Source organism: Miniopterus schreibersii (assembly GCF_964146895.1).
Source record: "Miniopterus schreibersii genome assembly, chromosome: 19".
Taxonomy (NCBI): domain Eukaryota; kingdom Metazoa; phylum Chordata; class Mammalia; order Chiroptera; family Miniopteridae; genus Miniopterus; species Miniopterus schreibersii.
This window is the reverse complement of record NC_138119.1, coordinates 4,767,280-4,792,750: the sequence shown is the minus strand read 5'-3', so window position 1 is coordinate 4,792,750 and position 25,471 is coordinate 4,767,280. Positions and strand designations below refer to the sequence as shown.

Below are 25,471 nucleotides of genomic sequence, written 5' to 3'. Positions count from 1 at the left end.
GCCTCCTGCACACCCCTGATTGGGGATTGAGCCTGCAACCCGGGCATGTGCTCCAACCAGGAATCGAACCCCAATCGCCTGGATCCTAGGTGGACGCTCAAGTGCTGAGCCATGCCCAGTCGGGCTATTTTTCTTTTCTTAAAGGAAACAGTGCAGCAGTCCTGTGTTGTAGTGTGATAGTCTCTTCAGTGGCTTCACAGTATTTAATTTCCTTATCTCCATTTTTGCTTGCAGATTGGAATTGTAAAGCACCATAGTTCAGTATTGGGCATTCTGTAATAGTTGGAAAAATAAAGAAAGTGGTTTTTATTGTGTGGGATGGAGTTGGGGATTAATGGAGCCTTTCTTAAGCACTTTTTTCTTGACTATAAAATTTACAGTGGCTGTACCCCAATTTCTTTAACCTTATACTCCCTCCCCCCCAAGGTTTTGTATTGATTTTTAGAGAGCGAGGAAGGGAGAGAGAGAAACATCAATGTGAGAGTGAAATATCTATCAGCTGCCTCCTGTACTCCCTCAGCTGGGGATGGAGCCCTCAACCCAGGCATGTGCCCTGACAAGGAATCGAACTGGCAACCTTTTGGTGCTCTGGATGACATCCAACCAACTGAGCCACACTGGCCAGGGCAACCTTATACTCGTTAATGATTCTTAGCTTTGTGTGTTTTTCTTCCTTCCCAATGTGTATTATAAGTAAGTAAAGTAATCTCATTGCAAAGGAATATTTAAATCATATCTATTTATATTTGGTTAGAAAGCTACCACTGACATTTTTTTCATGAAACTTTTTCCATATCTATGTGTGGAAATGTACATAGAAGTCAGTATATTTCTATTGCCATTATTCTTTTTTTCTTATTGTTAACATTTTATATTTAATCCTAGATTTCTAAAAATAAATTTTATTTCTGGCCCCTTAATACATTCTTCTAATCTTGTTTCACTATGATGAGAATCAGTATGAGTCCACATAGAGACTCCATCTGAAATTTAGTGTCTGTGGATATTGTCATCTAAGTACTAAAACACTAACCACCTTCCAGCTGGTTTCCAGATGTGCTCATTATTAAAGAAAATTCTTGTTTCCTTACCTCACCTAGTCCAGGTACTGGATATAAATAAAGGTTTATTTTTTAAAGGAAAATGTTTTTATGATATTTTTAAAAGACAAATGTGTCATTTAGTATGGAAATACTGAAACATGCTGATTTTCCCCCCAGTCTGTTTTCTATTTTCAGTGGAATACACTGGATTTTTGACCCTACATAAATTCTGAGTGGTGAGTCATTGTTCATGTACACCATGGGCTGGCAAATCTACCTAAGATGCTGTCAGAGCTCACTTTGCCTAAATACTAGTTAGATTGAAAAGCCAGAGCTCTTATTTTTTTGAATGGCTTTTAGAACAGTTGGAAATAAAATCTACTCTGTACTTTTTTTAGAGACATTTCTTCATTGATTTTTATATTTTAAGTTAATTTAACATTTTGTACTATACATCTCATTTTAAAAGATAATTTTAGTAGTTCCTAAACTAGTTAACTCTTACTGATTTATAGCCTCCCTGAGGAGGGGGAAGAAGCATTTATTATTGAATTCTTCTCTGAATGAGAAAAAATTCTAGCTTTGTAATGTTTAATAGCTTAATGAGATTAAAAATGCTTATGAACTAAATGTTATTTTAAAAACATGTCCAGTAGTCCCCCTTATCTACAGTTTCAATTACCTGCAGTCAACCACAGTCTGAAAATATTAAATGGAAATTTTTGAAATAAATCATTCATAAGTGTTAAATTGTGTGCTATTCTGAGTAGCATGATGAAATCTTGCACAGTCCCGCTGCATCCTCCCCAGTCACAAATCATCCCTTTTCCAGCGTATCCACACTGTATGTGCTACTTGCTTGTTGGTCACTTAAAAGCTGTCCTGGTTATCAGACTGTCCCAGTATCACAGTGCTTGTGTTCAGGTAACCCTTATTTTACTTAATAATGGCCCCAGAGCACAAGAGTGGTGATGCTGGTAATTTGGATATGCCAGAGAAGCCATAACGTGCTTCCTTTAAGTGAAAAGGTATGTATGTATAGGAAAAAACAGTGTATATAGGGTTCAGTATTATCCATGGTTTCAGGCATCTCCTGGGGGTCTTGGAATGAATGTATCCCCCATGGATAAGGGGGGACTACTATATATATATATAGCATATCTAATTTCTAAATTATAAAGCTAGGATTTTGGAGCCTCTAAAAAAATGTTTCAATAACACAGGGTGGTTAGAAAATAATTCTGAGATACAGTCAAGCATACGCCTGTGTTTTATATTGTATACAGTAATAGTGAAGCTTGTAAGAATTAAAATTCTGGGTTGGGTGATTAAAATACCATACATTTCTATGGGGAATTTCACATTATGGAATTAAGACTTGTGTTAAAATTAATTTTTTAAAACCCTGATGAATTCTAGGTTAACTAGGATGTAAATGTAAACTCAATGTAAAATATGTATTTGTAAGAATGTATTTCTTCTCTTAGGTTTTATTGACTAGAAATGATGGCAACATTGAACTTGTAGTTGTGGATTTAAAATATGACTATTGCTATAAATTCATAGTAACTCCAGAGTTACTTCATATTTAGACTGAATGTTGAATAATATGAAGTGTATAAAATGTTGAATATCATTGTGTGTATTGGACAACATCAGAAAATTGTAATCTCAATTCTGCGCTAAGTTGTATGGTTGGTACATGGTGATATAAATGAAGTGCCCCTTAAGAACTTAGAGATGGAGTGGGGGAATATGATTTTTTTCTGAGAGTTTAATTAATAAAAGCCATTCCTTTCCTGGGAAAGAATTATCTGAAGATTTGGGGAATGCTAAAATTGCTAATTATTGTGCTCTAAGAGTAATCTTAGGGAGATACTTCTGAAATGTGGTTAGACTTTAGTGAGTGGAAATGTCATTCATTTTACTGTCTTTTGGATAAAGCCTATGAACAGGAGGGTGGTAAGCTCAGAAGACAGCAAAGGGAAATCCAAAGCGTGAGGAATTGGGCGGCTGGCTTGGTGGAAGAAAGATTTGGGATTTGACTGTTTCCTTAGGCAGGCATGTCTTTATTGTGGAGGTGGAGGTGTGAGATTAGCTTAGTTTGATATCACTAAATATTTGAGTTATATAATTATTTTCCTATGCACTGTGCCTTGTTTACCCTACCACCTTCTCTATGTAGGAGAGAAAAAGTACTCATCTGATGTGAGCATTCTAGTGTGCTAGACATTTGCACTTCTCATTATGAAGAAATAAATTGACAAAATAGTAAACATTGAAAAAATTAACCTTCTACATACATGTATGTGTTTATGTTTCTGTGAGCTTGGTTAACATTAGTTGGTCCTGTGAGAAAGGTATGTATACAGTTTGTTTCATCTGATGTCTGATGTTTCTTTGTAGCTAGTCCCTTTAGCATGGTAGTTGGTATTGCTCTGAGCCTTAACATTTGAAAATTGCAACAACTTTGACCATTTAACTTGTATGATCTCATCTGTAAAATGGGAATGTTGACCTAATGATGTCCAGAATTCTTCCTAGTTCTGTATCTTTATGAATTCATGACCATGTGCTCAGTTGTGTCACTGCAGACTTACAGGTAAGAGTTAGAAGGGATTTTAGAGAATGGAAATAACATTGCTGTTTAGGTTGATAGTACCAATATGACTTGAAGTTGCACATTTTAACCAGCCTTGTTTTGTTTCGCTCTAAAATACAGGGTACAACATATTACATGTTGCTGCTAGACTATAAGCTTCTTAAGGACAGGGCCAGTGTCTCCTGAGTATAGGACAGTGCCTGTCACAGAAAAAAGACCGTAAGCGCTTATGGAATGAGTATGAATACCTAGGGCAAGGTATTTATAGTATAGCCAAACATGGTTTGTTTATTAGTAACTTTTTAAAGTATTCTTTATTATGGTAAATTTTAAACGTGCAAGAGTAAAAAGAATAATATTGTCCCAGTCCATTTGGACTGCTATGACAGAATACTGTAGACTAGTGGCTTATAAATAGCAGAAATTTATTGCTCACAGTTTGGGAGGCTAGAGGTCCAAGATCAGGGTGCTAGCTAGCCTCGTCAGGTTCTGATGAGGGCTGTCTTCCTGGTTGCTTACTGCTGTCTTCTCATTGTATCCTCATAAGGTGGAAGGATTGAGCTAGCTTTCTGGGGTCTCTTTTATAAGGGCACTAATCCCAGTCATGAGAGCCCTGCCCTCAAGACCTAATCATCTCCTACAGGCCTCCAAAAACCATCACTTTGGGGGTTAGGATTTCAACATTTGAATTTTGGGAGACACAAACATTCAGACCATAGCAAGTGACCCTCCCTTACCCATTACCCTGCTTCAGTAGTCGTGATTATTCTCGTTCCATCTTTATCTCCTCCCACTCCCCTCTTCTTGTATTATTTTCAAGCAAATCACAGACTTTTTATCAGTTAATCTATAATTATTCCAATGTGTATCTCTCAAAGATAAGGACTTAAAAAATTATAGTCATACCTTTATTACACTTTAAAGAATGACTTAGTTTTGATAAGTATTAAAATTGCACTTTAAAATATCTGTACTAAGTATTTCCAAACAGTAGTTTCCAGACAATAACACTTAGAAATAAAACAATAAGACTAATTTTTGTTTTGTTCTGTTCAATATTTAGGCTATCAACATGACGGCTGAAGAAACAGTGAATGTAAAAGAGGTTGAAATCATTAAGCTAATTTTAGACTTCTTGAATTCAAAGAAGCTTCACATTAGTATGTTGGCTCTTGAGAAGGAAAGTGGAGTCATAAATGGCCTGTTCTCAGATGATATGCTTTTCCTGAGGTATGAATTCATTAGTACTGTGAGGTTTGTAGCTCCTTTAAAGAAATGTTATGTATCAATAAGATAATATGTATAATACAGGTAGATTTTTATTGTCATGAAGAGGCTATGTAAGTATAATTTTTTAAAATGTTTGTCTTTATGTTAGAACATTTACAAAACAATGTTTCCTGTAGATTGTTTTCAGTAGTAAGATCTAGAGGCCTATTGAAAAAACAAGAGTTACAGCTACATTGTGGTTGTGGCATTGTCATAAAAAGTATTTGATTAAGGAAGCAGAGACTCCAGAAAGATAAAATACTTCTGAAATATCATTTCTCAGTCATAGAAATAAAACATACTCATTATATAAACATATTCATTATAGAAAATATAGAAAAATAAGGAAGAAAAATTTCCCCACCACTCAGACACACTACTGATAATTTTCTGTGCATATTAAAAAAACAAACAGCAACTATTTTGCATTTGTAGTTTAGTGTTCTGCTTTATCCATTAACATCATAAGGATTCTCTATGTGATTACAAATTTACACTTTAAAATTTTTCAATTTTTCTTAATTTCCTAATGGTTCCTTTATTTTTAGACAATTCAATTGTTTTCAGTTTTCTTTAAATAAATGCTCTACTGAGCATCTCTTTTCTGTATCTTGGATTAGAACAAGATTTTTGGAGATGGAATTGCAGAGCAAAGGGGAATTAATGTTTGCCAAAATGGAAAGCTAAATATATCCTAACTTGAATTGGACAGAAAAAGAAAAACCCAGATTTCTGGAGAGAAATGTATTTTGTGCTTTTGAGATAAAAATACCAAATATCCTTGACAAGGAGTACAGATTCTTGGACATGTGGCATTTTGTGACTTGGAAATCCTTAAGAAATGAAGTGTTCCTAATTCATGGAAAAGGAACTTTAAAAAAAAAGCTTTATTATAGTAGGGGAGTTTATTTAAACTCTGCACTGCCCTGTATTTGGTGCTATGGATGTTGTTGGGCCCTGGGAGCTTAGTCAGCGATATGGTCAGGAAGCAGTCCTGAGGCAGTATTCTTTGGCCCTGTCTTTCAGTTTAGCAGTGGCTCAAATAACCCCCCAAAACATGTTAGTTTGTGAAGTTTTGCTGGTCTGAGGGGAAATGCATGGAATTATAAAAGAGTAAGTTTTTCATTAAGCTAAATGTATTCTTAAAGGGCTGGCCTTTGAAATTGCTTCCTTCCTACATTTTTAGTTATTAAAATATCCCTTTATAAAATGATTATGATATATAGTGTGATTGCTTTTTATTAATATTCCTTTTTTGCAGAATCCAAAATTGGCAATCCTGTGTAGATCCTCCTGCCCATCCCTTCCTTTCTAAAGTTTACTTTCCTAAATATCCAAAAGGAGGAAAATTTCTGTTATAAAAGGAGAGCAGCAATAGGAATGCCTTGTAGCTTAGACGTTCCCATAGAACCTAAAGTAGGATGAAACCTGATCTTACACTTTCCTGTTTTCATTCTCAGAGTGTAAACTTTAGTACTAAATGCCTCAAAGATGTAGGATTCACAGTTTAGAGCAGGATTTCTCAACCTCTGCACTATTAATATTTTGTGCAAGATAATTTTTTGTTGTGTGTGTGTTTGGGGTGAGGGCGTCCTGTGCATTGTAGGATATTTAGCAGCATCTCTGAAGTATACCCAGATGTCAGTAGCATCCCAGTTGTGACAGCCAAAAATGTCTCCAGACATTGCCAAATTGTCCCCAGTTGAGAAACACTGAGACAGGAACATATCTATACACTAACCCCTAAGTAATAGACAGTAGCTTTGAAACTGTAAGATGAATAGGGAAATAAAGGAATTTTTAGACTAGTCCATTGTTTTTACGTACGTGAAAAAATTCACATATATATATAAGAATGAGGAGTAGTTACAGATTCACAAATTCTTCTTGTATAGCATATGTTGTTACAAATAAATTGTGAAAAAATTATTTTATTATAGTGGTTGAGGAACCAAGTAAAAAGCTCAACTCATTACAGACTTCAGACTGAAGCTTTAATGCTATCTTGTCATCTATTCCACTTTTAGTGTAACCCAAATTTGATAAAGACATGGGTTTTTCCTTTATATAGGCAGCTAATCCTTGATGGTCAATGGGATGAAGTTCTTCAGTTCATTCAGCCTCTAGAATGTATGGAAAAATTTGACAAAAAAAGGTAAGATTTCATTTGAAGTTTTTAGTGTCTTATCATTGGTAGAAGTTTAGCAAAAGAAAACAATAAATAACAATTATATAAAATACCGTTAGTATTCCCATTGATGTGGAGCACTTCCAGAGGACAAGTTGCATGTACTTCTATTAGTTGAAAATCTGATATACAAACCTATTTAGTTAACAATGTCTACATACAGAAAATCACAAGGGTCATATCTGAAGCAGTTGTTTCTTCATAATAGTATGAAGATTTTATTTTATTTATTTTATTTTTAATTTTTAATCCTCACCTAAGGATATGTTTTTATTGATTTTAGAGAGAGAGGAAGGGAGAGAGAGAGAAACATTGATTGGCTGCATCCCATACATACACCAACTGACAAAACCTAGGTATGTGCCCTGACCAGGAATTGAACCTGCTGCAACCTCTTGGTGTACGGGATGATGCTCCAACCAACTGAGCCACCCAGCCATGAAGATTTAAGTATGAAGATTTTAAAGATGTTATTCCATTGTCTTTTGGGCTCCATTATTTCTGACAAACAGTAGCTGTATTTGTATCTTTATTCTATTGTATGTAATGTTTCTTTTTTTTTCTGGCGGCCTTCAAGATGTACTTTTTAATTAAAAAAAATTTTTTTATATGTCTTTTTTGACTTTAGAGAGAGGAAGGGAGAGGGAGAGAGACAGCAACATCAATGATGAGAATCATTGATCGGCTGCCTCCTGCACGCCCCCTGCTGGGGATCGAGCCTGCAACCAGGGCATGTGCCCTGATTGGGAATCAAACCTCCATCTCCTAGATCCTAGGCTGATGCTCAACTGCTGAGCCTCACCTGGCCAGGCGTCATATTTTGATAAAACAAAAACATTTTAAATATAAAGGACTTTGATTTAATATTAGGTTATATTTGACATCTTCTATAAAAACTTGATATTTGTTTAGAATTAATTTTGGAAATAGAAATCCTTTCTTTGAGTATTAAATTGTGATTACTTGCTGCTGAAATTATTTTTATTATGGCTACAATCTAATAAGCTTCATAAAATATTTTAAGAATTTCCTGAAAGCAAAGGTACTTATAATAACTTACAAGTACATTTGATTTATGAGACATTGAAAAATTGATTTTTAAAAATGTTCTTTTTTTAAAGAAATAATTACTTCTTTAAGGCACACTTGGCTAGTTTTCCTTCAGGAACTTGAGTTCCATTTCCAGTCTTTGACATTGCTGTAATTCAGCTTTTTAATCATTTTAATGCTTCATACTTTATTTTTCGCAGGTTTCGTTATATTATCCTGAAGCAGAAGTTTTTAGAAGCTTTATGTGTTAACAATGCAATGTCTGCAGAAGATGAGCCCCAGCATGTAAGATTTTTATTCCTGAAGGTTTGCGCCCTAGTCTTGTTTCAGTCATAAGTATCTTATTCACTAAAACAAAAGATTAATATCATGAGTTTTTGAAGTTTTTTTGAGCTGGGATGGGGTAAGATCTGCTCTTTGGCAGTTGTAGTACTTTCCATCTGTAGTGAGTCTAAACTCATTCTGCGATTTAGGTAGTGAGGATGAATGAATGGCTGGCTGGTTGGAGAGAATGTGCTCCCTCTCCTGGTCAAGGTACTTTGGATAGCAGTAGATGTTTGACTTGGTGACTCTACATCAGTGCTTCTTTTCTTGACCTAGAAGTATTTCCTTTGATGCAGAAACTGTTTTTTGATAAGATGGTTGTCTTTATTACAATATAAATTCAATGATATTAAATTTTTTTGATTAGAGGATTACTTTTCAAGTTTTAATATTAGTATGGTTACATCTAAAACCAGTGAAACTTTTATTAAGTGCCAGTAAGTGTTCATTGAAATAAACCATAAAGAAATTACAGTGGGGACCTTCACATGTAATAGAGAAATGTTTGCTGGATAATGATGTTCAAAAGTGGAAAGAACACTGGGATATAAGTTAAAAGTCCGAATTTTTATTATCTTAGTCACTAACTAACTGAATTACTTTGGTTAAATCTGCATCCTAACTTTCCCCATATGTAAGATATAGAAACCGGAATACCTTAACTCTTAATCTTTTCATTTTGGTAGTGAAAAGCATTTTGGTTTCTGACTTGAAGGTTGTTAAATATCCTAAAAATTATATGAGTATTTTATGACACTTGAGGTTATGCTTTTGCAATTCAATAGTTTATGACAATATGTAAAGTATCTTTGTATTTGAATGAAACACTTTCATTGTTTTTGTATCTCACAGATCTCTTTATAGTAATAACTTATATTTTTCTTACAGCTGGAATTTACCATGCAAGAAGCTGTGCAATGTTTACATGCCCTAGAGGAGTACTGTCCTTCTAAAGATGATTATAGCAAGCTCTGTTTGCTTTTGACTTTGCCTCGTCTGACCAATCATGCCGAATTTAAGGACTGGAATCCCAGCACTGCACGAGTTCACTGTTTTGAAGAGGCTTGTGTCATGGTTGCAGAATTCATCCCTGCTGATAGGAAACTAAGTGAGGCTGGTTTTAAAGCAAGTAACAATCGTTTGTTTCAGCTTGTAATGAAGGGCCTACTTTATGAATGCTGCGTAGAATTTTGTCAGAGTAAAGCAACCGGAGAAGAAATCACAGAAAGTGAAGTACTTCTTGGCATCGACCTCTTATGTGGCAATGGTTGTGATGATTTGGATCTGAGTTTATTGTCGTGGCTTCAGAATCTCCCATCTTCTGTCTTCTCTTGTGCTTTTGAACAGAAAATGCTTAATATTCATGTTGACAAACTCCTGAAACCCACAAAAGCTGCATACGCTGACCTTTTGACTCCTCTTATCAGCAAACTTTCTCCCTATCCATCATCTCCAATGAGGAGGCCTCAATCGGCTGATGCCTATATGACCCGCTCTCTGAATCCTGCTCTGGATGGCCTCACTTGTGGGCTGACCAGTCACGATAAGAGAATCTCAGACCTTGGGAACAAAACTTCTCCAATGTCACACTCCTTTGCTAACTTCCATTATCCAGGGGTACAAAACCTCAGTAGAAGTCTCATGCTTGAGAATACAGAGTGTCACAGTATTTATGAAGAATCCCCTGAACGGTAAGATTTTGCTCATCAAAAATTGGGAAATCTCCACAAGCGTGAGATAATCTAATTGTTGTGTATGGGTGTGGGTGCATGTGTTTTCTTTTTAATTTTTTAAAATTGATTTGAGCGAGAGAGAGAGAGAGAGAAACATTGACTTGTTTTTCCCCTTATTTATACATTTATTGGTTGATTCTTGTATGTGCCCTGACTGGGCATCATGACATGCTATAGGAGAGCTGCTGTGCTGTGGATAAAGTATAAAAATTTACTTAGGAAAACTTTTACCTTGTTTTAAAAAACAGTTGAGGTGTAAGTAAAAGCTCAGTTAGGTCAATTATGTTAAAGATGCCATATGAAGAGACTCCTACTGTGGTGATACATGTTTGAAGTCAGTATTCATTTAAAAACATTTGAGTGTCTACTGCGTGCGAGCACCAGGCTACATCCCAGAATACAGTGATTAAGTTACTATGTTGAACAAGGAGATAAACAGTAAAGGAAGTTCTATAAAGGAGTGTGTGGTAGTTTGGAGGATATCTTTTCACTTGAACAGAAAACTCAAAACAAAAAGGAAGAAAAATCTGTTGAAATATGTAAGCTTTTGCTATTCAAAGTAATGGTCTCAAAATTAAATATCCCCAGCTCCTCCCCCCAAAAAACAATCCTTAGGCATGGGCCAGCATTGGATTGGGAGTCTGAAGACCTTGACTCAAGTCCTAGCTTTATTTACTAGCTGTGCAATTTTAGGAAAATCACTTGTTTTTTAATCTGTTTCCCCATTTGTGAAATGGGAGTCCTAACCTATTTCACAGGTTATTGTGAAAGTTAAATGAGATAATACATATGGAAGTATTGTATAAATTTCAAAATTAAATCAAATGTTACTTTATGAAGGTTATTTGATTCTATCTCTGTACAGTTAATAACTTAGAAATTATATTTTACCATATGGTCATTACCAGTTTAAAGCCTAGTAGCTAAAAACTCTTCCCAGGTCTGTCTTCTTCCTTCTCTGGGTATATGTGTGTATGCTTAGGTACTTATGAGTACAAAGCTCCTAACTAGTGATGTCTTTGTGAAAATGATTATCCAGCTCTGCTTTCCTGAACCATAGACCTATATTTTGATATGTCTGGCATGTCAAATGTTAAATGATAATTGGTTTAAATTAAAATTTCTCCAACTAAAATATATTTTTCTTCATTCCCACCTCTTCCTTGTTTTCTTGCACCTTTCTGGAAGAAGTGATACACCTGTTGAGACACAGCAGCCTATCAACAGTGAAATCCAGGGCCAGAGTTCAGTTTCAGAAAAAGAGCCTGCAAATGGAGCGCAGAGCCCAGGACCAGCTAAGCAGGAGAAAAATGAGGTAGCACTACAGCCGGTGCCTCTCAGAGCTGCTGTCTCTGTGAGGAGTCAGTTGAATTAATTAACAATCTAAAATACCACAGTTGACATTAATCTTACATATTTCAGGACTCAAGTGATTGAACTCACGTTAAACTTGGATAGCTTGTATTTTTAAGATACATGCTTTGTATTTTACTACTTAGATTTAATGAATAAGAAATTACAATATCTATAGTATAGAATAATACTTTTATTTAAGCTTTTAGAGTTCCAGAGTATTTTTCTGTGGTGTTTTGGAAAGGAAATTGTGAAATAGGGTGTAAAATTTATCTTACATGCCACTTAGAAAAAGGGTGAGTAGTAGGTAGTTTTAATAAGTTGAATAAATTGTTTTGTTTGTTTTCAACTGAACATTAAGAGTGAAGTAGAAAAATTACTATTAAAAATACAAATGCGTATTTGTACCAAACAACAGAACCCCAGCATATATGAAGCAAACACTGACAGGGTTGAAGGGAGAAATAGACAGTTATGCAGTAATATTTGGAGACTCTAATACCTCACTTACAATAATGGATAAAATGCCTAAACAAAAGATTGGTAAAGATATAGTGGACTTAAATAACAGTATAAACCATTTAGACCAGCAAACATCTATAAGACACTGCAACAATAGCAGAATACACATTCTTCTTAAGTGCACATGCAGTGTTCTTCAGGATAAACCATATGTTAGGACACAAAACAAAGCTCAGTAAATTTAAAAAGATTGAAATCATGCAAAGTATTTTCTCCGACCACAATGGAATGAAGCTAGAAATTAGTAACAGAAGGAAAATTCACAAATTTTTCAAAATGAAATAATTCTTAACCAGTGGGTCAACGAGGAAATCACAAGGGAAATTAGAAAATCCTCAGAGACTAATGAAAATGAAAACACATTAAAACATACAATATTGCCAATATTGGAATTCACTAAATATTTAAGTCTGTGAGTTTGAGTGCTATACAGTTCCTTTAGAGGAGTGCAGTAGGAGTGTTGAGACTGCTACATTGAACACCCATTTATTCCATTTGAAACTTGAACTAAAGTATTGTTTTTGAGGGAAATGTTGTTTCTCTCTAGAGTAACTTATTAAACCATTTACATGCTTAAATTAAGTGTGTTGGACAAGGTTATTGTGTTTATTATATATTAATGCAATCCCTCAGTAAGTATTTTTTTCAAGTAATGTAGGTAGAGTCTTACTAGTCTTTATTCATATTCCCTAACCATGTCCCCCCTGTGACCACTATAATTTGTATTTTTATCTTGGGTTAGTCAGGGATACAGGATGACTATTAATTTTGGTCAGTCTCTTGCTGTGGAAAAAAAGCAAATTAACTAATCTACTTGACTATTAAGACTTATGGATGCTTTGCTATTTTCAAAGAGCAATATATTAAGTATTTTCTAATTGTTAAATATAGCTATTTGTATATTTTGTTCAGCATTTATAGAAGTTACTGTTGAGTAGGGACATTTTCAGTCATAGTCTGCTCAAATATATTTTTCTAATATTTTTAAGCTTCGAGATTCAACAGAACAATTTCAAGAGTATTATAGGCAGAGGTTACGCTATCAACAGCACTTAGAACAGAAGGAGCAACAGCGACAAATATACCAGCAGATGCTGCTTGAAGGAGGTGTGAATCAGGAGGATGGTCCTGACCAGCAGCAGAATCTCACTGAACAGTTCCTGAATAGGTTGGTCTTTCAGTCATTTTTTAAATATAAGGAGTTATTTAAAAGCTATTAGAAACATGCAATAAGTGCTACTTTCCTTGTAGGGTTTGAAATTTTAAGGCTTTTTAAGTGTTTCAAGTAATGTGGAGTTACATATTTTCAGTCACAGCATTTTTATGATAAAAGGTGCTTTTAAAAAGTCAGTGATGTCCATTATGCCTATCCCCTTTATAGTGGTATACTGTAGAAAAATGTGGGTCTTTTTTCAGTATCTTGATGTCTTAAGCTGAAGATGGTAATTTTTCAGTACTATACTTGCCAGAGATTATATATTATATGTGCATGTATTTATTTACCTTCTCAAACTTTTAATCTTCTACAGTATATGTTAGGAATGTGATTTAATTTATAATTAAATATACTTATGTTTTTTATTTTATAGGTCCATTCAAAAGCTTGGTGAATTAAATATTGGAATGGATAGCCTTGGTAGTGAGGTATCCACACTCAACCAGCAATGTAATGGGAGCAAAGGCAATGGATCTAATAATTCCTCTATCATTAGTTTTTCTACACCACCCCAAGATTCTAGTCAGAGATTAGCACATGATGCTTCAAATATTTATACAAGCACTCCTCGTAATCCAGGATCAACAAATCACATACCTTTTCCTGAGGAACCCCCTTCTTGTGGAAACCAAATGTAAGTGCTTTACTTTGTAATACCTGGAAATATTAACATCCTACTAATGAATAGAAATATAGAAATTCAAACTTCTCTTTGGAGCCTTATGAATAAAAATTTTTGGAGCTCATTTACCTGCCCAATTTTTCTAATCTACTTTCACTTACTTCTATTCTCTTCTACTAACTTATCTCTTAATAGTCTGTATTCCCCTATTTTTCTTTTTGCTTTCTTATCACACCAAGACAGTTCAATTTTTTTGTAAGCCATCTTACTCAGAGATGATACAGTTTTAGGCTTTATCTTTTCTCTGACTTTTCTTTTTTTCCCATTGGTACCTTTCAACAAATAATCTAATTCACAGACTTCCAGGGCACAAGAAGGTGTTTTACAATATGGTGGAATGATTGCTGCAAGACAGTCTTAGTAGCTCTTGCCCTTATAGCAATTGAAGACTTCTTGCATATCTATGTTTTCACTGGTTAGGGAGAATTTTTTGTTTTGCTGCCATAATTAACAAGTGTTACTTTATGCAATGGGAAAAGTTAAGGAAAATTTTCTCCATCTATTCTTAACATTAAAAACCTTTGAGAGTGGTTCATTTGAAAATGCATAACTTGCTTTTGTACCTCTCTGCCTGTTGAGCTCACAAAGAAGTGATTAAGTGGAAACATTGTTTTATGGTGGGACCCTCAATTGTCAGTTTCTGGTAGTCATTCCTCTTGGGCCAGATAATTTTCATAAAGAGCAATTCAGGGTCCTGCCTGGGGTAGGATTTAGTCATAACAACCAGGATTCTGGAACTAAGCAGGGCAAGGTACTTGACATTTCACAATAAAATTTGTGGACTTTGACTTAATCTCCTTTCCAGAATGGCTTCTCACTCCCTCCTTACGACTGTGCTTGGTGTCAGTGAGTCCCGAGAGAGTAACTTTAGGGACAGTGAGGGTCATTTGCCAAAAAAATAAATATTAGAGATTGAATGGACAAATTAATTTCTGTTTTGATGTTCAGAGTAAACTTTATTTGAATTTCTGCTCACACAGCTCATCAGAAAATGTGGTCATTAAGCCACCTCTTGGAGATTCTTCAGGGAATCTGTCAAGATCAAGAGAGGAAGAGGTAATACTTTGGGGAATGAGGTTTCATTGTTTTTACATATACGTACTTGGAAAGTTTGCTAAGGAATTCTTAATTCAAAGAATGGACCATTATTAGAAATAATCATTATTGTTAATGCTGGGATTTATCTCAAGGTAGTTGGGCCTTCACTAGGCTAATTGAAGAGGTTGCCTCAGAAAACACATTTGAGAATATTCATATTAATGGCCCAGTAGTGAGCTGAGGCTATGCACTACTCTCTGAACCCTATGGTTAATTTATTCAGATATTATTTGTATTGCCCTGGGGCTTCTCATCAATGCATGTTTTTTTGCTTTGGAACCAGACATCCTTCCCTAACCAGTATACAGCTTCACTCTATCTTATTTTCTGTAGTTCACGTTTTAACCCCATAGACAAAGTTATTTCCCTCCCTTTTTGTCTTATCTACCCATGCTATTTGTTTGGCAAACAGTCACATTTCTTGTATATGGATTAATAGAAAATGTAGCATTTCTGGTCAAATAAATTTATATGAATAATATCTCATTCAATTACATAAGACATAGTAAGTGAAGGAAAACTTGAATTTCTATAAGCTCTCTGAGCTTAGTTTAGCACTGAGTAGCAAAAAATGGAAAAGTTGGGATAATTTGGTTTTGCCACTTAAAAGAATATATGATTGTAGATAGTGAACATAAAGTGAATGCTATATAGTTCAAATGAATTGAAAATGGGATAAATATGAATTCTTTCAAATTCGTTTTTTTCATAGGATGACTTTCATTTTCATTCTTTCTATAGGATGACAAATCAAAAAAGCAGTTTGTTTGCATTAATACCCTGGAAGACACACAGGCTGTTAGAGCAGTGGCTTTTCATCCAGGTGGTAGTCTGTATGCTGTTGGTTCAAATTCAAAAACTCTGAGAGTATGCGCCTATCCAGAGGTCATTGACCCCAGGTAAGGATAGATGGTTGTACTGCCTGCCATTCTTGCTTCAGTTTTTAATTTAGCTATATTGGTCCCTTTTTCAGGACTGTCACTCAGTAGTATTAATTTTTATTTCCTTTCCTTTTATTGTTTTTAATTTTTATTTTTAATGCTTAGGAAATATACATAAGAATCATTGATTAAAATGTTTTCGATTAGGCCATTGTTTATTTAACTCTACTTTTACTTATTTCCATGGCTTTTGTATTTTGTATTTTTAACCTTAAAGATATTTATATTCCAATTAAATTACATAAGATGAAGAGAAAGTAATGCTAGTTATAGACTTTGAGAAAATAAATTTCTTATAATATTAGCTTCAAAGAAATACTAGGTCCAACTATATGAAATTGCTGATAGTTAACCATTTGAGCTACAAAAATTCCATTTTTACTTAGTCTAACTCTGATATTATTCTCTTGTTTCAGCAGGTTATGGGATTTGAACATAAAGCATGTGTCTCTAAAGACATGTGTCACTAAAATGGGAATCTGACCTAAATGGGAATCTCGCCTTCTTTATTTTTTAATCCTTTCCTTGTCTTCCATCAGCTCCGAGCAGTTGCTCATATTATATATTTAGTAAATGCTTCTTGAACTTTTTGAGTTTAGAAGCTTTCTTAGCCCTTCTTTAAGTTATTTTGTGTTTCTGAGTTAAAGTCCATGAAAACTATGTGAAATGAAGACTTTTAAAAAACATATCCTGTTTTCTATGTGTTCTGAAATGAGATTAATATAATAATGGTTTATAGTTTTACTTTTGGATTTTAAATATGCTTTATTTCTTTGAAGATTTTGAAAATTGTTATTAACATGTTGTCAACATGTTGTCAGATACTCTTTTTGCTCCCCACCCCTCAAGAACAACCATAATATAGAACTTCATTAACTTTAGCAAGCAAGAAATATCTTTCTTTTTTTTTTTTTTTTTTTTTAGTGCACATGATATCCCTAAGCAGCCAGTGGTACGTTTTAAAAGGAATAAACATCATAAAGGATCCATTTACTGTGTGGCCTGGAGTCCTTGTGGACAGTTATTAGCAACAGGATCAAATGACAAATATGTCAAAGTGTTGCCCTTCAATGCGGAGACATGTAATGCAACAGGTAGGGCCCAAGGATGGAAGCAGTAGCTCACCAGTATATTGTTATTTTTTCCCCATGTTGTAGCTCTCATGTATCTTTGTATTGTCCTTAATAAAATCTAAGAATACAGCCTTAAGAATTTTTTTTACATTCTAATTACTTAGTTGTATTCGTTAGACATTATTTTCTTTTTTTTAGTAAGTTCTTATAGGTGGGAAAATTATTGGTATCAGAAAAATAACTTTTAAATAGCTACCAGAATTGTATTAATGTACATTTTCTAGAGAGTATCTGTCTTTTCTTTCATTTTCTTTGGGATAAAAGACAAGAAAGATAACTCTCCATATAGCTGTTTTAGAGATAATGACTGAACCAGTATTGGTTGGGTTGGTGTTTTTTTTAAAAGATTTTTAAAATTTAGAGATATTTAAAAATTTAGATATTTAGAGAGAGAAGAAGGGAGAGAGAAACATCATGTGAGAGTGAAACATTGATCGGCTGCCTCTTGCATGCTCCCTACTGGGGATCAAGCATGAAATCCAGGCATGTGCCCTGACAGAGAATCTAAATGACAACCTTTTGGTGCACAGGACACACTCAACCAACGGAGCCACACTGGCAGACCAATATTTGGATTTCGTGAAGTTCTTTGCTCAGTAAAGTGAAATTGGTTATAGTGTCAATCCCTACTTGCAAATATAAACCATACCACTATGCTATTATTCTTGGTCAGCTTTGAGGCAGTTTAGCAATCTCAAATGATCACAGTAAGTTGAGCAGCACCTTTTTGTTTTAATTCTTACTGCTGTTTCAGGACCGGATCTGGAATTTAGTATGCATGATGGGACAATTAGAGACTTGGCATTTATGGAAGGCCCAGAAAGTGGTGGAGCTATTTTGATAAGTGCTGGTGCAGGGGATTGTAACATTTACACAACCGATTGTCAAAGAGGACAGGGCCTGCATGCTCTGAGTGGACATACCGGTATGTGATATCAGTATCAGACACTACTTTTCTTTTGTTCAACCCATGCTTTCCCGCTGTCCCCCTTCCCCCTGCATTTCATTAATGGGGTATATTTCATCAAAATGGATTTCTTCAAGACAAGACATTTTTCTTTCAGAAAGTTAAATTGTGAACTTTAGATAACACAGTAATGATAGCTAACATTTCCCTGTGTGTTAAGTCCTTTACTTATACACATAATTCCTTCACAACAACCTTACAAAGTGGGAAGTTTTATCCCCATTTTGTACATGAAAAGGCAAATGACTTCCCCAGTATCTTACAGCTAAATGTGGCAGAACTGAAATACGACCCCAGGTCTGTCTCTTCCAAAGCTGGTGATCTAACCCCACAGCCTTGTGCTTCTTCCTCTGTGGAAAATTTGCCATAATTTCAAATACAATTATATGTATATATATTTAAAGAGAGAGAGAGGAAGGGAGAGAGAAACATCGACTTGTTGCTCCATTTATTTATGCATTCATTGGTTGAATCCTGCATGTGCCCTGACCAGGGATCAAACCCGCAACCTTGGTGCATTGGGACGATGTTCTAACCAATTGAGTGAGCTACCCAGCCAGGTCCCAAATGAAAATATTTTTTCAGTACTAATTATAATGTCCTAAAATATTGAATAACCAAAAGCATTAAGTTTATTCCATATGTTGTTGTGCATTTTACTGAATTTTAATATTTATAGCCAAAATATATGTATGTGGAAAACCCCTACCGCATTGTATATTTGATTAAGCAGACCATCACATGCCCAATAATAAGGAGCATTTAGCTCTGAATATGTTATAGAAAAGCACTGTTCCACAGTAATAACTGAGCGTGTGATCTTTCATAGGACATATTTTAGCACTTTATACCTGGAGTGGCTGGATGATTGCATCTGGTTCCCAAGATAAGACTGTTAGATTCTGGGATCTTCGAGTACCAAGCTGTGTTCGTGTTGTTGGCACAACATTCCATGGAACTGGTGGGTTTTTCTGGAATTTATACGAATTTCTATGAGAAAGAAACTATAAATTGCACTTGCATACTTCCTGTCCTCTGCAATATATACGTTAAAAAAGTTAATAGGAACAATAGTAAAATAATACTTGGTATTTTATGGATTACTTTAAATTCTTTCAAAATGCTTTCATCTGTTACTTTATTTGTAAAAATAATATTCATCTTAGGAAACCGAGGCCCAGAGAGATTAAGTATCATGCCTTAATTATCCTGTTAGCAGGGCAATTTTAGAACTCAGAACTTGGTGTTAGCAATTATATATTTTGTTTTATTTGCTTAGTTTTTATATACTTATCTTTATCTCTAAACTCTGTGCTCATTGTTTAAATTATGGTCAGTTCTTTTTCTCTCATTTCAGAGACTTCAGTTTTTTTGGTCATCTTCTCTCTTGCAACATTAACGTTTTCTCTACCTTATCTCTCCTTCTTCACTTCTCTACCATTATATACACAACAGTTTTATAGAATTGTCAATGCCCCAAAGTTCCTCTGTTGACCTCCTAATTTTCCTCCCAGCTCTGACCCTAATTTTTTGCTCCCGCTATCCAGGCAGTGCAGTGGCATCTGTAGCTGTAGATCCCAGTGGTCGTCTCTTAGCCACAGGGCAAGAAGATTCTAGCTGCATGTTGTATGACATAAGAGGAGGAAGGATGGTACAAAGTTACCACCCTCATTCCAGCGATGTTCGCTCTGTTCGATTCTCTCCTGGAGCTCACTACTTGCTAACAGGATCCTACGATATGAAAATAAAGGTGACAGACCTACAAGGTGATGCAAATGGACCTCTTTCCTTTTTTCAGTCTTTCCTATCTGGGATCTTTCCTTTTTGTTAATCTGGTGGGATTGACTATAAAACATTTTCAAATTTTATTTTTATAGTATTTACTGAGCAAACTACTGGTATTATATTGAAATGAATTATAGCAAATTATTAAATAAATTGAATGAATAGTCTTATTAAATGGTTTTAAAAACATTTAAAATAATCAACATTTATTACACTAAATCATTACAGTTCAATGATGGTGGATATTAAAATATGTATTTATGTACTCCTTGTTTCTACTTTGAAAAACTTAGTGTGTAATTTGTGTAATTATATTTTTAGTATATAGTTTTATTGTTAAACATGTATTAAGCAAATCTGTGTACCAACTAGGGACAGACAAGCAGGTAGCTTCCTCCTTGATGGAGCTCACATTTTAGACATCAGTAAAAAGTAACCCAAATAAATGATGTAATTTTGGGTATTGGCAAGTGCTATTAAAAAATTAGCAAGGTAGGAGAAAGAGACTAGGGAAGTAGGGAACGCTAGTTTCAGTAGGATAGAGTAGGTCTCTCCAGGGAAGTGCCATTTGCACAGAGACCTAAATGATGAGAAGGAACAGCCACACCAGGAACAAAGAGAAGACCACATTGAGTGTAAAGGTGCAGAGGCAGGGACAAATTTGGCGTGTTTATGACACTGCAAGAAGCCAGTGTGGCTGGGGAACCAAAGGAGAGAGAAGAATAGATAAGGCAGGTTTTATAGGCATTTAAAAAACATAATGGGAATCCTGTGGAAGCCTTAAAACAGGGAGTGATATGATCTGAGTTACATTTTTAAAAAATATCTTTATCGATTTTAGAGAGAGAAACATCAACGATGAGAGAGTTGTCATTGATCGGCTGCCTCCCGCACGCCCCCTACTGGGGATCCAGCTCACAACCGGGGCATGTGCCCTGACTGGGAATCAAACCTTGATCTCCCGGATCCTAGGTTGATGCTCAACTGCTGAGCCATGCCTGGCTGGGCAGTCTGAGTTACATTTTTTAAAAGATAATTTTAGTCCTATAAGGAGAATGGATTATAAGTATAAATATCAGTGAGGAGCCTATTGGAACCGTTTAGGTGAGAAATGATGGTGGCTTGGACTAGGGTGGACTATGGTGGAGGTGGTAAGAAGTGACAATTTGGGATGTACTTTAATTTTTTTGGATTAAGTTTAGGGGGTGAGGGAAAAAGGAATCAATGCTGATTCCTAGGTTTTTGGCACGAGCAACCAGTTGGTACCATTGAGATTGGGTCAAGACAGGTGGGGCAGAAACAGGTTTAGGCAAGAAAATCAAGACTGTTTTAAACAAGTTAAGTTTAAGATGACTGTCAGGCAACCAGGTGAGATGTTGAATAGCTATTTGGATACTAGCCTGGAGCTCAGGTGAGAAGTCAAGGTTGGAGGTGAAATAGATGTGAATCATAGGTATATTAATGATCATGGTACCATGATACTAGATGAAATTTCCTAGGAAGTGAGGGATAAAGGTAACAGGAAACCTGAAGGCTGACTCCTGAGATTTACCAAACTTTAAAGTAAGGAAGAGGAAGGAAACCTGTGGAGGAAACCAAGATGTAGTAACACTGAAGTCAGGGAGAACTCAACTTGAGTTTTAAGGAGCGAGTGGCAGCTGTGTCACTATGTGCATGTTACCAAATACTACTGACAATTCAGTAATTTATCTCTCTTTAAATCTTTCAATTAATACAATGTATTGTATTAATATAGTTTAGGATTTTTATACTGTAATGTCTTAAAGTAACAGGAAGTCTGTGAAATCTATATATATACTTACTTTGTATTATAAATCAATATGTCTTCTCTTTTTTAATTTAGGAGACCTCACTAAACAGCTTCCCATCATGGTGGTGGGGGAGCACAAGGATAAAGTGATTCAGTGCAGATGGCACACCCAAGATCTGTCCTTCCTGTCGTCCTCTGCAGACAGAACTGTAACCCTCTGGACTTACCGTGGATAGAGTACACCCAGTGTCAGTTGAGGCAATGAAAGCACGAGGACTTAAGACTACTGAGTTGTGACAATTCCAAATTTGAAGAACATAGACTGACCAGGAAAGTGGCTTAGCATGAGGAGGCCCCTTTGACCTTGTACCCCTTTGGTAGGAGCTGTTGGGCGTGTTATTCTGCAGTGCTTTCGGTCTTCCACGTGCGCTCGTGCTGCTGTGACCTGCTGTGTGTCGTCTTGTTGCCAAAGTCTGCGGAAGAGCTCTTATGTTGTCAGTGTGCACTCCAGTCAAGGTGGACGATGTGTTTACGGTTTAGTATTAAAGCATTCCTTGGTCTTTGCCGAAATAACAGTTTTATATACACATTGAAATTGAACTGTACTTTAAGCATATTATTACACGTAATGCAACCAAGTTCTACACAGATTAAACATAGGTGTTCAGAAGTTACTTTTGCTTTTCTCACGATCCCATGATACCGTATCACTTGTCAGCTAGAGGTCAGAATTTTATGTCTCTTGAAAGTTACATGGTTGTTTTCACTGAGGATCATTCTTGAGTTTAAAGATAGATAGGAAACTGCTTCTTAGATCATTATGTGGTATAGGCCTTTTCTTTTTTCTTGATCCAGGGATATAATTACTATTTTGTCACATTATTTTGTTTCAGGCTTAAAAGGTAAATGTGTTTGCTTCAGAAACTTGTTAATTTCAACTTTTTGAATGCAACAAGATACCTCCCTTCCAAACTGTACTGTAGGAGCAGAGCAGCAGTGGATGTGATGCAACACTAGGCGGTACAGTCAATTTACTGGCTAGCATTTTTCCTTTAAAAATGAAAACTTTGCCATAGACTATAGCATGGCTTGAAATGCTATGTCTGCATGATAACTTAAAAATGGAAATTTAAAACTTTGCACTCCAAAAGCTTATTTGGATTTTTTTTCTTGCACTGTTTTATGTAATGCAGAATAATGATTTTATTTCTACGGCAATGTAGATCCTAACACTTAAGTATCTTTATTTTCATATTGTACAGTAATTTTACTTTAAATTATTAAATAGGCTATTTTATTTATTTCAAATGCAGTTGAGTTGGTTCTAATTATTGAACTGTCTGTGCACTGTATGTAGCAAGCATTTTTAAACTATTGTATACAAGTGGAAAGGGTATTAGAAGTGTAACTGTGCTATTATTTCAATAAAGACCTCTTGACACCTAAAACTATTCCTGTTGCTCAGTGTCTGTGGCTTTCCATTTAGAGTGTTATTTTCTCCAGTTTACTTGGAGGTAGTGTGGTCTGATGGATGAGCAATCAATTCTTAAGTTTCTAAAGTTCTTCCACTAATTTATTTTTTAAACCTTGTGTCTTCTACCTCTTTTATTCAAGATCCAGAGAACTTCCTGTCTTAAGCATATTGTGAAAGTTGATTAATACAAACCTGGTAAAATGTATAAATTCTAACTTAGACTACAAATGTGTTGAACTGAGTGTTCTTAGAAAGAAATGAAATCTAATTAGCTTGTGGATATTCAGTAGGTACACAGTTTTGCTGCTTCTCAGGCATGCAGAAGGAAACTCTGCTAAAAATAGGTTACAGTCTCTTTAGTTTACTTTCATGCTTAATTTTACACATTTTAGATATTATAGCAAGTCATTAGTGTTAAGTTTATAACTAGAAAAAGTGAAAATTTCTTGATATAGACCAGCTTAACTTCATGGTAGAAAATGTTCATAAAATTTTGGATTCTGCCTTCAGCACTGTCAAGGAGTAAACTTTAATATCCTTCTATATGTGGGATATGGAATCCATTTTTCAGTGCATTAGATAATAAGCACTAGAAGTTATCTTACTGCAATAAAAATACCTGGTTACATATGTCCTTCCCATGCCTCCACACTGTCTTCTGCATGGAGGTGAATAGATTTCGAGAGGTTCATGTGAAAGAGAAAGTAAGAAAACTGAAGTATCTGCATTCTCTGGACCCTTTTCAATAGGAGGTTCCAGGAAGGACAGTGGGGATGGGAGGGTGGTACAGAAGTTAACTCCTTGGCAAAAGCTTCAGAGGTCTGATTCAAATTTTATTTTTTAAATGTTTAACTATTTTTTAATTGTAATAAGCCAAAGGATACAATCAACAGAGTGAAAAGGCAACCCATGAAATGGAAGAAAATATTTGCAAGTCATATATCTAATAAACGGTTAATATTGAGAATAAAGAACTATGCCTCAATAATAACCCCCTTCCCCAAAACAAACAACTTGATTAAAAAATGGGCAAAGGACTTGAATACACATTTCTCCATAGAAGACAGACAAATGGCTAATAATAAGCACATGAAAAGATGCTTGACATCACTAATCATTAGGGAAATGCGAATGAAAATCATGAGACACCACCTCACATCCATTAGGATGGCCACTTTAAAAAAAGTGTTGGCAAGGATGTGGAGAAGTTGGAACTCTTGTACACAAATGGGAAGAATGTGAAATGGTGCAGCCACTGTGGAAAACAGTATGATGGTTCCTCAAAAAAATTAAAAATAGAACTACCGTATAATCCAGCATTCCCACTTCTGGTATATATAGAAAAATATTGAAAGCAGGGGCTCGAAGAGATATTTGTACACTCATGTTCATAGCAGCATTACTCAAAATAGCCAAAAGAAATAGGCAATCCAAGAGTCCATCAACAAATAAACGGATAAACAAACTGGTAAACAATAGACTGGAGTATTATTCAGCCGTAAAAAAGGAAGATGATTTTGACACAAGTTACAACATGATGATCCGTAAGGGTATTATGCTAAATGAAATAAGCCAGTCACAGAGACACGGTATTGCTTCCACTTATGTGAGGTTCCTAGAGCAGTGAAATTCATAGAGATACAAAGTGAAATGGTGGTGGTTGGGAGGAAGTGATGAGTTGTGTAATGGGTCCTGAATTTCAGTTTTGCAGGATGAGAAAGCCGAGATAGGATGGTGGTGGTGGTTGCACAACAATGTGAATATATTTAGTGACAATGAACTATACACTTTAAAAATGGGTAAGATGACACATTTTACGCCAGGTGTATTTTAACTTAAAAGAATTGCAATATGCATCGTGCACACTCAAATACTACATTATACACCAAAATTGAAGGCACTTTAAAATTTGTTGCCAATAACTTGTGTACATCTCTCATAAACTTACCCTTTTCTCTTTGGAGAGTTTCCTGATAAGACTGCGAGATCAGCAGTTAAAGACAAAAACAAAATCCCTCTGCCCTTCCCCATAAGACTATTTTCATTCATTATAGCCCATTTAAAATAGTATGCTCAAAACAGATTCCCAGGTTTTACTGCAAATGTTTCACATTCCAAGTTATAAAATACATCAAGACCGAAAAATACGCTTCGTACCCATTTTATGTATTTGGCTTCGGTGTGGGTTGTCACTGGCAGAGAATTCTGCGGATGAAAATCAAGTCCCGGGCGGCAAACCTGCCCACAGAGGCTGGCCCCGCCCCCTCAGCGGGCCAATCAGCGGCGCGCCCGGGAAGGCCGCACAGCCGCCGGCCGAGCG

At 35.5% G+C, this 25,471-nt stretch overlaps 1 protein-coding gene across 4 annotated transcripts in view; it reads left to right on the top strand.

The window, feature by feature from the left end:
• Positions 1 to 23,128, top strand: part of WDR47 (WD repeat domain 47) — a 28,114-nt gene extending 4,986 nt beyond the window's left edge. The window contains exons 2-15 of one of the 4 annotated variants that reach the window (XM_081121480.1): positions 4,709 to 4,875; positions 6,986 to 7,069; positions 8,353 to 8,437; positions 9,365 to 10,167; positions 11,401 to 11,524; positions 13,074 to 13,252; positions 13,674 to 13,934; positions 14,963 to 15,038; positions 15,822 to 15,979; positions 16,946 to 17,115; positions 17,909 to 18,079; positions 18,951 to 19,082; positions 19,669 to 19,887; positions 21,771 to 23,128. In XM_081121480.1, the coding sequence (XP_080977606.1) occupies positions 4,718 to 4,875; positions 6,986 to 7,069; positions 8,353 to 8,437; positions 9,365 to 10,167; positions 11,401 to 11,524; positions 13,074 to 13,252; positions 13,674 to 13,934; positions 14,963 to 15,038; positions 15,822 to 15,979; positions 16,946 to 17,115; positions 17,909 to 18,079; positions 18,951 to 19,082; positions 19,669 to 19,887; positions 21,771 to 21,913 (2,763 nt within the window). In that variant the 5' untranslated portion in view covers positions 4,709 to 4,717 and the 3' untranslated portion in view covers positions 21,914 to 23,128. Of the gene's footprint in view, positions 1 to 4,708; positions 4,876 to 6,985; positions 7,070 to 8,352; positions 8,459 to 9,364; positions 10,168 to 11,397; positions 11,525 to 13,073; positions 13,253 to 13,673; positions 13,935 to 14,962; positions 15,039 to 15,821; positions 15,980 to 16,945; positions 17,116 to 17,908; positions 18,080 to 18,950; positions 19,083 to 19,668; positions 19,888 to 21,770 lie in introns of all 4 variants that reach the window. The other 3 variants (XM_081121478.1, XM_081121477.1, XM_081121479.1) reach the window with 3 other exon arrangements.
• Positions 23,129 to 25,471: the final 2,343 nt, after the last annotated feature.